This window comes from Orussus abietinus, unplaced genomic scaffold, assembly GCF_000612105.2.
Source record: "Orussus abietinus isolate OABI.00-Male unplaced genomic scaffold, Oabi_2.0 scaffold153, whole genome shotgun sequence".
NCBI lineage: Eukaryota > Metazoa > Arthropoda > Insecta > Hymenoptera > Orussidae > Orussus > Orussus abietinus.
The window spans coordinates 12,602-26,739 of NW_019394311.1; the positions used below are offsets into that span (position 1 = coordinate 12,602).

Sequence of the window (14,138 nt, forward strand, 5' to 3'; positions counted from 1 at the left end):
TACAGTATTCTTTTATTAAATTTCACCTACAAACAACGAATCACAGAACGTTACATTAGAGTTCCTTACGTCAATCCATCGTATCTCATATTTTACAGGTAAATAATTACATGTATGTTATCCCAATTACAGTGAAGTCTTATCTGCTAAAATATCTTGTAGCGTAGTCAATTGTTATGTATATGTAAATTTAATGTACCTAAAAATAGGATTTGTCGTTGAAGTGTCCGTTTATCGTTCATAAGTGTGTGTTATCTTGTACAGGAGTATGGTACATGTCTTTAGGTACTCACTTTTGTCCATTGTACTGTGATAGTTTATATTCCTCATAGATACGCATACCTAAGATTCGTTTTTGACATCGATCAAGTACCAAAAGACGTCGTTAAAAAAGTGACCTTGCAAAATGAGGTTGATCTTTAAGTACCAGGGATATCGTGACGGCAATACGATACGAATCACTAAAACTTTGTATCTCTCGTTCTTCTTTCTTTCATTTTTTTTTTCTTTTTTTTTTATTAAAAGGCAACACGTCTTTGTTAATATGTAAAGGCAATTCGTTTTGTATCATCGGTATGTCTGGAGTCCCAAGACATTTATGTGTCCATAATCTTCACTTAAATTTCTTTTACGTGGCAAATGCAAGGGACCGTTACAGGCATTATTGGCAGCACTGGATTACTGTACTTTACTGTATTACGTTTCTTCAAAAATTCCAAGGCTATCATCGAGAAGCCGTGTTCAGAGAGCACTGCTGAGTCTTACGCTAACCATACTCTCCCGCTTTCCCACCTTCTTGCGCTTCCTCGCCTTACCGCTTTCTTCCTTTCTTACATGTAAAAATTACCAGTAGACGTTCGACATATTTATGTTTTCTTTAAGCGAATCTCTATATACAAATCTTAAGTCTAGGCGACATCCACGCGCCCGCACTTTGCATTCTGGGGCGTCAATAAGTTAAAATTTTTGCTAAACTAACATCGTTTATTACACACCCCAGACTGGAGGAAGGCTCTCGCGTTAATGGTACGACACCTCTGATCAGGAGGAAAAAAAGGTCGTGTGCGCATTCGAGCAATGGGATTCGATGAGAATTTCTGAAACGATCGAAGGGGAGCAGCGACTGAACCGATCGTGCGATTCCAACGTCGGTGATCGGTGAGTTAAACGAACGTTCGATTTTCCTTAACATCGAGAGCCGAGACATCGTACGGGCGAGCGAAGCTTCTTCCTCGGACACGATTCGAAACTCTCGTACGAACAGATAAACTCGCGCCATTTACTACATAACGTACAATATATATTCATATAATATATATAATATTCAATAATATATATAATATAATCTAAAGGTATACTTTATATTTACAGAGATATAATATCTGTCCGAATCGCTTCGACGAATCGTTTAACACTAGGTTGCTAAATAACATTCTTGGACCTCGTGTGTAATAGCCAGCACCTTTACATCGTTGAACCCTCAGCTCAAGCAGAACAGTCGTCGCTCCGGTATACTTAAAAAAATATAGCGTTATCCCTCCCTGAGCTCGCCCGACAGGACCCATAAAACGCGTCTTGTTTAAACCTCTTCACAGCCCTCGAATATTTCGTTTCGATTTCTCCAACTTTCCGCGTTTGTCTTCGCATAGATTTCATCTCTTCCCACTCTTTTCCCCGTTAACAATTTCCTAGTTAGGTATGCAACCGCGTCTAATGTACAATAAATAATTTATCGCGCCTCGAATGTACAAATTTCGCTTACCACCCTAGAAATTAAGTAATTTGTCCACAGCGTTTAGTAAAATATATACCGGTATACGCGCCGCGCCTTTTCCCATTCATCTACGAACTAAATTTTGTACAAATTTAAAAAACAAACGGAAAGAGACAGAGGAAAACGAGCCGGTCCGGCGACGCGAGCGAGGGACCTAGCGCGCTGCGATCGCGCGAACGGACGCTCCGCTTAACTACAGGGCTAGAATTATAATACAAGGAACAGCGGACGTCGAGAGAGGGCGTTACGTCGTCGTCGTCGCGGTCGTCGTCGTCGTTGTCGTCGTCAACGTCGCCGTCGAGCAGCCCTGGCCCTTTCTGTGCGATCCGAGCTCCCTCGAGAGGCGAACCCTGCCTCATGCGCCCGTGCAGTCGATCTCCACGATGTCCTTGGGCACGTCGACGAACTGGTAGACCAGCCGCTGTCCGTCGACCTTGGCCAGGATGCCACGCTGGTAGTAGTACCGCAGCGCGCGGCCCATGGTCTCGTAATTCATGTCCGGCTTGTTCTTGTGCAGACCCCAGAGCCTCGAGACCGCCTTGCTGTCGACGAGCTTGAAAACGCCCCGCTCGCGGTTCGTCCACTTGATGTAGCGCGGGCAGTACTCGCGGTCCTGCAGCAGCTTCAGCAGGAACTCCCAGAGATAGGTCGTCGAGCCTTCCCGGGATTTCCGCTTGACGGCGGCGCCCTCACCCTGCCGCGGCTTCTTCAACTTGCTTTTCTTGGGCCGCGGCGGGAACCCGAGCTCCAAAAGGTACAGGTCGTCCGAGACCGAGCTGGTCGCTGCCTGGATCACGCTCGTCGGCACCCCTCCGGGCCCTCGCGGGGGACTGGGGGTGCAGGGTGCCGCAAACTGCCCTCCGCCTCCGTACATCGAGTTCACGTAGCTGCTGTAGCTCTCCGACACTGTAACCAAAAATGGGAGGTTCATGAGAAACAATGACGATTTTCTGTTTCAGGTTTTAGATTTCGGCCGATAAGTTCGATATGTACTCATTGGTCTTTATAAAGTCAACGGCACGAGGTAGTATGAGACAACGCCTGAGGTCGGTCCCACAGAAAGTGGCTACAGAATAGGCACCCAGGTATCTCGAATTTTCGCTGATCCAGCGATGCGTGCGCCACTTGCGGAAAACGTAAGAATTTCGATACTACGTGACGAACACTTTTCTTATCAATGTAAGTAACTTGAGACGCGTTTAATTTTGCAATTAAGGTATGTAACGCACAACGATAATTTATATTACCCAGAATGTAATGTTTTTATTACGATAAAGATTAGCAGACACGTCAGTAGACGATGATTTTTAATTGCAGAATTTCAAACAATCTGGGATAAATGAAAATTCGTACGTTTTCAATGTGGTTTGAAAGTTGACGAATAATACTTTAGATAATAAGAGATGACCCGTCACGAGTCATGCTTTAGTAGTATAGTTGTATGTGCGAGGACACGTTCTTACGACTCCCGCTCGATTTCTTCACCCTCCATTAAAGGTTTATCCGCCCGATTATATGAGCGTTCCTACGCGAGAAATACCATTTACGGCAAGCGTACGTCACCGCCTCAAGGCTGCCGCGGAGGTGAAGAAACTGACGTGAGCCACTTTTAATCGTTGCTTACGGCGAAGATAACGCGATTTGCATCCTCGCCTTAAGCCTATACCGTTAAAAAAGTACAACGACGCCAACCCGTTTCAGGCCGAGTGTTGAAATAATCGAAAACCGTGATGCCTTTTTTCTGCACTCCGATGAGTTGGAAATTCGAAACAGGATTTACAATTGCCGCGTCCTAGCCGGTTTCAACACTGGTGCCAGAGTTTTGAAAAAGAGCGAGGTGGACTTAAAGAGATGCTCGAGTCTCCAGAAATACCTCATTAACGATATCTTGTAATATCTTCGCTTGCAAAGAAAAAAAAAGGCGTCACATTGGTCCCTGTAAGCGACATGGAAAATCAGTACTCCCAAATTACCACTCAAAGTTGTAAATAAAAATTCTACAGACAAGGATTATTTTAAATTTATTGCGATTAAGTATTAAAACTTTTACTTTGAAGAGTATCCATGCGATAGAAATATTAATAGCAAATGTATCATATATTTTTAAATTTTATCCAGGCAAGAAGGAACAAGGGTCAAGTTCCGCTCGTTCCGGTTAGATGGCGCCACCGACAAGACCGCGCGCATCCACGGCCGGTCACTTCGCGGCGTTACCGACTTCCCTTCTTAACACACGCTCTGACACGACATTCCCCGTCGATAGACTATCAAGAGTCAATCAAAATTGATTCGACTCGGTATATTCGTCCCCCATTTAAATGCCTCTCCAAAAAAAGTTCCTCCGTTTCCTTAATCCGTTTCTTTTTGCAAAATGGCGCGGCAAATTGAGATCGTGGCGGTGTATACGTGCCCGACCCGCACCTGCGTACACACGGATTGCGGAAACAGCGAACTGCACGCCCCCGCGGGGGATCGACGTTCCAACCTCGCAGCCAAACGCGTCGGTATGTATCCTACGTGGGTAGGCCTGCACGATGCGATAAAGTATTATTAGCCACCGATCATGTGTCTCGAGATACTCGACACTTCTCCCAGGACCGATCTTTTGGGGAGATATCGCAAAATGACCCCACCCCACCTCACTCCGCATTCCATAACGACCAACGTTTTCAAATACGACAGGAACGAACAGCGGATAAAAATCCGCCCGAAAAACAGCGTAAACATCCCATCCATCGATTCTCTAAGATCCACGTACTTCTGCAATACTTTATTTTTCAGTTTAAAAATATCTTTCCAGAGAGATTACAAGTATCGAGCGAGAAACGCCGATAAGGAGCAAGGTAACCTAAGTTCACGGCGTCGCATCGATCGAGCGCCTACACCGTAGTTTTTTGAAAATTTCTTCGAAGATCTTTTTCCTGAGAAGACGCAAGGGTAGATCAGGTGAGCGAGGAGTGGACTGCATAGGTGAGTACGAAGTCGATCGGCGGAAACATGCCCGGCGCGGTTACACCAGATTACGATGGAGTATTATTAGTCGACCGGTCTAACGCCGCGGTGGCATTTTTCAGATTTCTCGAAGAGGATCCCAGAAGCCCGCCCCCTCTGCATCCGAACGGGTCGGAGGGACCTTCGGCGTGGACGGACAAATCTGCCATCCACGGACGACGGAAACGTTTACGGCCCTACGGGAGGGGAGTAGAGTTGCATCGCGGCGCACACAAGTTCGGCCCCTAGCAGCGGCCGCTGGGTGCGAAGAAGACGTCGTCGCACGAGGCGAGGATACGCGTCTATGTTTATGTAGAGAAAGAGCCCGTAGTACGCGGGCCTGTGTGGTCAGCGGCGGGGAGAGCGGCGAGGAGGAGGACGACGGGACGGTGGGGCCCGCGAGGGGCTTCGCGCGCTGCAGAGGAACGGGGACGACAGGGAGGGGTGACGCGGGGCTCCGGCTGCGGTATGATAGAGGACTGACCCGAGCCAAGGTTGCACGGTGACGCCATCAGCTACTAGTGCATAATAGCGCCTCTCTCTCTGGCCAGCGGCCTCGCGGTAGCTCGGGCTCGCTCGCTCCTCGAGAGCGAGGAAGAGCGCCGCCGGTCTAAAATCGGAACGGCCGCCACGGAGCGGCGCGGCATCCGCGGTTCCGCCGGTTCCGCGCTCCGCGAGGAGCATCACCGACTTCCGAGCGAATGCTTTCTTCGACCTCTCCCTGGCCCTCCAGTCCCTTGTACTTCGGGCCCTCGAGTAGCTACAATCGGGCAGGGCGTAAACGAGTAGACGTTTTCCGGAGCGGTCTCCGCTGGCCGAGGAAACCCTCTCAATAGGTGCGAGCCCGGCTATTTTCAGAGACCGCGGGTGAAGAGCTCCACGAGAGCAAGGTAGTGATGAGCCTTGGAGAGGGGGCTCGCACGGTATCGGGATACTCGCCATTTACGCTCGGCTACGTGCGACTAGGCTAGATGAGTCAATCGTAGGCCCGTTGTCTAGGCGCCGCGGAGTGGGGGCCGACTTCACTGACCTATACCTTTAGCCGAGTTGTCTGCCCTCTCTCTCGCGCGCCTCCGCGCGTAGCTGGTCGCGGACGCTCCTTCTCTCGTCCCTGTCCCGCTAGCTCGCGCGCTAGCGGTGCGGCCTCCGCCGCTACGCCGCGCAATCGCCTGCGACGCGCGAGGCCGTCGTCTCCGGCTCCGCCGTCGCCGTCGCCGCCGCCGCCGACACCGCCGCGGCGTTAACCGGTACCGCGACTCGAATTACGCTCACCGCCGGTTTTAATATGCGCGCCGCGCGCACGAAACGACGGGACCCCGAGGTGCATCCTCCCGAGGCGGTCGCGGGATCTCTCGATCGATCGGAAAAACGCGGCCGATCGGCTAACAGAGACGGTACGCGGTGCGTCATACCGAGCAGGAAGTTTGGCTTCGGCTCGGCGCGCAATGGCAGATGGTTAAAAATATCCCGCTAACAAGACAAGAAAACGCAGCGGTTAGCGATAGGAGCGACGTGGAGGACAATCGGAATTCCCCTTATCGATCAGGGGAGCTGGGTATCCTGCGCAGTTGGCCGCGATAACGGCGCGGGAGTGCCGCAACGACTTCTCGCTCCTTCCTATTATCGCGGAGGAAACGCGACCGCGGAGCGAGGACGCGGGCGAAAATAGGTCTTGATTTACTGCCCCGACTGGACGTCTTTGCTTCGAAATCTCTGATCCTCTCGAATCCACGGTCGCGCGAATGTCGAGGATATGTCGGATCCGCAACGACACCCGCCGAGGCTCCGCGGATGTCGAGGAAGCGCGTCGTCTTTGCAATAGTTCCACGTTATGCGATCGAACCTAGAACTCTCTTAATTTCAGTAAACGACTAACCTCGGTCGTTAAAATTCTTCTTCGCTTAAAACAAATTTTTACATTTTCTATAAACAAATTTAAAAGATGAAATTTCATGGATGTCGGGACCTTCCTCAGGACGTCCACCTTCCCGAGATAAAACGTCTAACAATTCGGTACATCCTACCCGAAGGAAAGTGTCGTAAACGAGTCTACACGTTCACATCCGCTCATGAACTAATTAACAAAATCCGTTCCAATTTTTCTTTCGGTGGTAACTAACTAGTTCACTTTCCAGGGCACACATTCGACCCACCCATGCAGAGAGCCGTCCGGAATTTGCGGATCGATCGGGAAGGTCGGCCGATCGACGAGGAACAATAGCCGCGCGACCAGCCTCTTCTTCCTGGTACCGGGCGGAAGTTTAGTCGCGGCTCGGTGCATAACCAGGAGATAGTTAAAAATACTCGAGTGAAGGCTCGGTGCGCTGCCTCGGTTTATTTAGCGAGAATTTCGCGTCGGGCGGCGCGCGCGGCCGGAAGTACCGCGTAGAGACAGCGGTCGAGGGGCGCGCTTCGGCGGCAGGCGGAGAGGAAAAGGGGGGCCCAGGTCGAGCGACGGGGGTCGGGGCGAGGTAAAAAGAGGCACGCTGAAAGTGAGGCCGAGATGCTGCGCCGTGCGGCAGGAACGCATTCTTATGAGCCCCGGCTCGGATAATTGGCTGGGAAGTCGGCAAGCCGCGGACGATCTCACCCGGTCCTCGCGGACGGGGGGCATCCGTGACCCGTTACCCCTTTTGCCTCCGCGGAAGAGTTTTTCTTTTTAACCGTTCTTTTTTCGGGTCCACGTGGACTCGATTCGATTTTGCTGGGAAAAAACAAATGGAGCGTAGGTGTAAGCTCATTTATTGAGAATGTGAGTAGATTAGGTTACCCATTTTGCCGTTTTCTGCCCGGAAGAGTTATTTTAATCGTTCCTGCTTCGGGTCCACGTGGACTCGATTCGATTTTGTTGGGAAAAAAAAGTGGAACGTAGGTGTAAATTCGCGTTTTGCGGAAGCTACTAGGTTAGGTTACTCATTTTGCCGTTCTCTGCCCGTAAAGAGTTTTTTAACCGTTCCTGCTTCGGGTCCACGTGGACTCGGTTCGATTTTGTTGAGGACAAAAAAAGTGGAACGTAGGTGTAAATTCTCGTTTTGCGGAAGCGACTAGGTTAGGTTACCCATTTTGCCGTCCTATGCGCAGAAGTGTTTTTTAACCATGTCCACGTGTCACTTGCTCTATTTTGCGCGGCTGCGAGTGGCTTCTGCTTCTTTTCCTTCTTTGCGTCTCCTTCCTCGAACATTCGAAGAGTCGATCCGGGAAGTCTCTCCGGCACCCGATCGAACGCGTTGACGCACGAAGTTCGCTCGTCCCGCACTTACGTATGTAAGCTACGTCCGAGCAACGTCCAAAGGACGTCCAAGTCGAAGGAAGATTGCGGAAGTCAACGGAATCGGTTGTTCGGGATTCCTCGCGAGTGCGTCGATACGGAAGATTTTTCACACGGTGGAGATGCACCGAGCGAAGCGTCTTCCCGCCAATGCAAATTTCTACAGACTGATTTAATCACCTTTTCAGGCGATTTCCAACCGAATTCCGATAAAACTACGCGTCATCTTCGCGTGACTGTTCGAAAATTATAAAAAATGACTTCGACTTCACCTTTCCGTGACCATTAATTTACAAAATTGCCTCTTTGTGCGCTTTTTTCATCGAACTGTTCTATAGATTGTTCTTTTTTTCTCATGTACCGTTTATTCAGGTTTTTCATAGAAATCCCTTTGACGTAATCAATTATAAAAAATAACCGTCCAGCCTGAAGTGGAATTTTTAAGTTAAAGAGTTAACAGAGATTATTGATCAGAAATGTGTGTGTGTGTGTGTGTGTGTGTGTGCGCGCGCGCGCGCGCGCGCGCGCACGCACACACACGTACGTACGTACGTACGTACATATACGTATACACGTATGTTTGGTCCACTATTTCCTGCACGCGTTCATGAATTTCGCCTATACGTCGAAAGAACTTGGGAGTCAAAGGATAAATTATTCTCAATTATTCTTCCACGAAATGCTTCCCGAAGTTATACAATATTCGATAAATACCATTACAATGAAAGAATTTTAAATTATAAAGTTGCGATAAATACCGAAACTCCGGCGAATACCAAATTTCGATATATCGCGAACTATTGGTAAGCGAAAGTTACCGCGGAGCGGCATAGAATTTTATACATATAACAGCCCTGCCTACATCCTTTAACATCTCCAAAATGAAGTGATTTCCGCGAAAACCAGTCGAAACGGGTTCCCCGACATTCGCGCGTTTCATTGTTCCGATTCCCGGGGCATTCCGCGGCTCGCGCGTCTCGGCGGCTTTTCGGCGACACCGGGAAAGGACATCCGAGCCCCGGCCTCGTCGGCGCGGGACTTCGGAAGTGTCGGGAATCGGTCGGTAGGAATGCCTCGCATGTGCGCCGCGTCGGAATTCGCCTTCGGGGCCGAACAAAGCGAGGCGGGCAGCCTCGTTGTTCCGGAGTGCACCGGGCGGGAGTAGTGGGCACACGGGAGGCCGCGGCGCGTACAAGGCTTAGAGCACCGTACGAGCGCGAGTGCATAGAAGAGAGAGGAGAGTAGGATAAAGATGGGTTGGGCGAAGAAGGGGGGAGGGGGGAGGAGGATGTCGGCCGCGAGCGGCCGGGCGGGGCGGCGAGGGGGAGTTGACCTTCAGCCGCGCCGGGAAAGTCAGGCAGTCACTGACCGACAGACTAACTTAACTGCTCTATCCTTCTCCGCCTTCTCCCTCCGCGACTGCGACTCGCGACTGCTACTCCGACCGGCGGTCCGATGCCCTGCGCGCGCCGCCCCCTCCCCCTGCCGGCGGCGCCCCTCGTTAGACGGGGATCCCGTCCAGCCTTATTACGTTACCCCACTGCCTCGGGCTACTATCTTTAACCCCGAAACCCGTTCGAATAGCGCGCCACCCGGAAAAGGAAGGCGCGGGGGAGTCGCGGACGCGCGACACCTCCGGCGGCCGGCAATCGCGCGCCGCCGGAAATGGACGCGTCCAGATAGCGCGGCGACGCGCGCGATCGGAAATTCTCCGCGACCGGGCGGTCGCGTCTTCGGCTCGATAAAGGTGCACTGACTCGGACGCGAGAGAGATACCGACGGGGCGGAGACACTCGCGGAATCGCGCCGACCTCGAGTCTGGATTTGGACCGCCGGGCACCGGGCGCTCGTGGACGGCTTTTCTTCCCCGGATGGTCTTCACGGGAAGTGATTCCGGTTTACGGCGAAGCGACCCTCCGGGTACCGGGAAAACGCCAAGGCGGAGATTCCTCTATTCTTGCGATACGTCGCGGGGGTAATTTTAGAACTAAGCTTCTGCCAGAGGCGAAGCGCCGAGTCTCGAGGTACTTCGTTCAGGCGTGGACGTTTGAGTTTACAGGTTGGAAAATTGATCGGGATAATTGGGGGGATTGGATTGGATGTAGGTGGGTGTCCGGAACGTCGAGTTATGGTCCGAAAGTATCGGTGTCACCGGCTCGAGAGAGTACCCGGAAACTCGACTTTCTTCGAACTTAATTAGCGGGACCGCGAGACGTTCCCGAGCATGGCGGAAAGAGAGGAGCTCAAACGCCCCGCCCGTCCGCGCTTCGGTAGGTCGCGCCGAGCCGCGGCGGGACGTACGTTGCCGCCCGTGAAATCGGCGCCGCGACCGGAGAGGAAAAGATTCCGAAATGTCGTCCACGGTGCTCGATCGTTGGTCGCGAGGTCTCCGAAACGTTCCGCGGAGTGACGGGACGGTGGGAGGCACGGTTAGATGTCGATGCGGGCCAACGCGCGCTTTGATTGGTCCCGGCCCAAATGCGGGCGCCCTGATTGGTCGAACCTTGGAGTTGGGCGCTCCAATAAGTCCCGACGTCAAGTCGCCGCAAAATTGGACGTTCCGATTGGTCGCAGCGCTGAATCTCGTGCCCTGATTGGCCGCGCCATGGAATCAAATGCTCCGATTGATCGCGGCGGCGAATCGAGCGCTCCTATTGGTCGCGGCGTCGAACCTCACGTCGTGATTGGCCGGCGCCTTGGAATCGACCACCCCGATTGGTCGCGACATCGAATCCCCCGCTCTGATTGGCCGCGACGACTGCGACCGCCCTCGCGTCGGGCGCGAGTCGCTTTCCTCGGTCCCGGACGTGACCGAGGTCAGTGACCAACGCGGACACGCGTGAGAGCGGGCCGCGCCGCATTTTCGTCTCCCCTCCCGCGCTCGTACTTGACCCTTGCCGGCGAGGGGCCGCGCCGTCGCTTCCGTCACCGGGCCCGTTTCCGGCAGCCGGGCGACGCGCTCCCGCTCGCCGATCTGGATCTAGATCGCGCGCGATCCCGGGGGGATTCTTGACCTTCGGCTCGGCGCGGCGTCGCTCGCCGCGATAATCGACCAGCAACCGGTCTAGCGGGTCCGCGGGGAGGCCGCGTTAAAATCGATAAGCCGCCATTTCCCGTCGAGGGCGATCGTCTTCTGCAAGGTCGCGGAGCCTCGCATAAACGCATCACGCACGCCGCGGGAGAGCCGGGAATGCTTTTGTGCGTTTTCGCGCTCGGGCGCTCCTCCTCCGCAAAAATGCCGTCCCAACGAAATCCCTCTTCTAGAAAATCCAAACTCTACCCTGAACCCAACGTCTTAAAGCAGTACTTTATCCAGGATATCTTGCAGTATTTCATATAATTATACATTTCTTTTCCTTGCCATAGCAAAACAGTCCTCTATCGCTCGAAATCTAGTTTCCATTTGCTTTCGCAATTCTGGACGTTTCAGTCGCCATCTAGGATGCCGCGCCATCTAGTCTCAAATATATTGAACCACCGATATCCGATCTCCACCTCTGGATGGCCAATCCACGGCTGAAAATCTATGGAATTCTTTTCCAAACGAGCCAAAATTTCAATTTCCTTGCGTCGACGCGTCCAGTGGTACCTCTCTCGGGAATAACCGGCAACGCGTGATGCCGTCGTCCGCGCACGCGCAAATAGATATTCCCTCCCTCGCGCAATTAGGATTTGGCCGGCAGATGCGAGGTATTTCCGTCGGCGCGCGCTATCCTCCTCCGTCCTGCTCTATCCGTCCCGATCCTCCCCTAACCTCCTCGTCCTCCTACCTCCGAGCGTCCACGCCCGTTCACTTTCTCCGATAGTACGACTCCCGCCTCCCCTCCCGCCCTTCTCTCCCCACCAGCGGGCGCCGTAGGTCTAGGCTAGGCGATACTAGGTCTAGGTCTAGGCCCGGCATACCAGTGCACGTCGGTGCACGCCGGTGCGCGCGGCGCGCGCCGGTCTATATATACCCCCGCGGGAGCGCTGCGCGCGCACCCGCGAGTCGACCGCGTCAGCGCGCGCGCGCGCGAGGCGTCCTCTTGACATATTTAGACCCTCGCCCGTGCGAATTCGCCCATCGCCCCCCGTACCCGCCCCCGACCGGACAGTTGACCGCCGCCGGACCACCGGAAATGAATCATTTCGGATCGGCGATTCGCCGCGGGTCCCGCGGACGACATAGCGGGGTCCGTTGGCCCGGGACGTGCTCGGCGCCGGGTCAACGGTTCTCCGATCGGCGGGTCACCTCGCGCCGCGATTACCACGACAATCGACCCCCGTTGACCGTAACGACAATTAACGTTTAATCGGTGGTGCGCTCCAGCTCCGTGCCGCGTCCCATGTGCGAGAGATTCGGCGCGAGATCAAGACCTGGGCTAAGCCTCGTGAATATGGAGCAAGCGCGCGCCATTGTCCCAGTCGCCGCCATCTTGCTTTCTCGATTTCAACGACCCGGTCGCTCGTTTACCCTCGATCGCCACACCCGGCGGAAATTACGCATCATGTCGGCGTATGCGTCTACACCGACGGTCCCACGAGGCCGCTAATTCGCTAAATCCTCATCGTCTATACTTGGGAATTAGCCCCTACAAATAAGTGCCAACTACGAGCGACATTCGGACGCGCCCGTTCCCGGCGAGCCATTGCATCGAGTGGTCGCGGCGAGCGTCGCGACGCCGAGCGCCGGGGCGGGAAACGCGTTTCCTTGGTTTCCGCGCGAAGGTCAGCCGGGCGGCCGCGTGCGCCCGCGGGGCGCGACTCGCTCGCACGCACCCGAGGCGCAAATAGTTATCCTCGTCTCGGGCCCGCTGCCGCCTCCCCCCTCCCCCTTCCCTCCTCTAACCCCTAGCTAGCCGGCCGGACGCAGGAACCCGCGAATCGGATTGGTGTGAGTCGGCGCGGTCGTCGCGGGCAGGGCGGCGAGGAGTAAGGGAGGGGAGGGGAAGGACAGGGCGCGCGGTCGAGACCGGCGGCAGAGAGTGCGCGTGCACTTGGAGGCGGCCTGCGCGCGTGTGCATGCGCGTAAACGAAGGAGAAAGAGGAAGAGAGCGCGAGTCGGCCAATGCGGGTGGGGGGAGGAGGAGGGGCAGCGCGGCCGCCGGCGGAGGGGAGGAGGCAGACGGAGCCGGCGGGGCGAGAGGAAGCCGCTGCACGGCGACGAGAGCGACGAGAGCGCCGGCGAGGGGTTGGGGGGGCCGGGAGGGGGGGCAAACGGGGTGAATTGCCGGCGACAAGGTCACCGTCTATACACCTCGCTAAAGCCCCGATGCCTTCGGTATACTATATACCGCCTCGCGGTACTCTAGCCGAATGCGTCTGCCCGCCGCGTGCGCATGCATCTTCCCTCGGAGAGAGAGAGAAAGACAGAGGGAATGTGAAAACCAGAAAGAGAGAGAGAGAGAGAGAGAGAGAGAGAGAGAGAGAGAGAGAGAAGGGGGGATCCGCCTGCGTTTGCACGGGTGTACGGAACTCGCGCGGCTGAGTACGTGCGAATCCCTCCCGGCGGGACGGAATAATAGGAACGGGGAAAGTGACGCTCAGCGCCCCCCCCCCCTTGTAGCCACCTCCCCCTCCCGCCGCGGGGGAACCACCGGCTATCCGACGGGAATAGAGCCGGATCGTTGCCTCGTTCTAATTCGGTAATCGAGTTACCGCTTCCTCCGATTCCGCGCGCCGCGACGCGGCCGAGAGGATGCCCGGCGACGCGACGCCCGGGACGGCCGATAGAGGACGCGGTCGATAATCGTTTTCGAGGAAATTGATACGCGCGTCGGGGATCACAGCCGAGGACGGTAACCTCGTCCCCTCCCCTCCCCCCACCCCTCCTAATTTTATGCAGCCGGTTGCTTCCCTGGGCCGCGGGATTCGCTTACGGCTGGCCTAGTTTGATGTTGAGGTAGAGTTCGGGGACATGAGGATTGTTTATCTATTAAGGGGGGCGGGGAGAGGGGTAAATGTGGCATCGGAAGGGAAATTCGATCGTGAAATTTTTCTTCGAACCGGGTGAACCGAATCGTTTCAAACTTTACTACGTGAATATGGAGGCTCTAAGGAAGGTCCCGACCCCCGTGAAATCGCATTTTTTATGACAAATTTTTAAAGTCTCTAAACGAATGTTAA

The 14,138-nt window shown here is 54.2% G+C and overlaps 1 protein-coding gene across 6 annotated transcripts in view; it reads right to left on the minus strand.

The window, feature by feature from the left end:
- Positions 1–852: 852 nt before the first annotated feature.
- LOC105697045 (ecdysone-induced protein 74EF) overlaps positions 853–14,138 on the minus strand; it is a 182,272-nt gene continuing 168,986 nt past the window's right edge. For all 6 annotated transcript variants that reach the window (XM_012420006.2, XM_012420005.1, XM_012420008.1 and 3 more), the window contains one exon: positions 853–2,680. In XM_012420006.2, the coding sequence (XP_012275429.1) occupies positions 2,130–2,680 (551 nt within the window). In that variant the 3' untranslated portion in view covers positions 853–2,129. The remainder of the gene's footprint in view (positions 2,681–14,138) is intronic.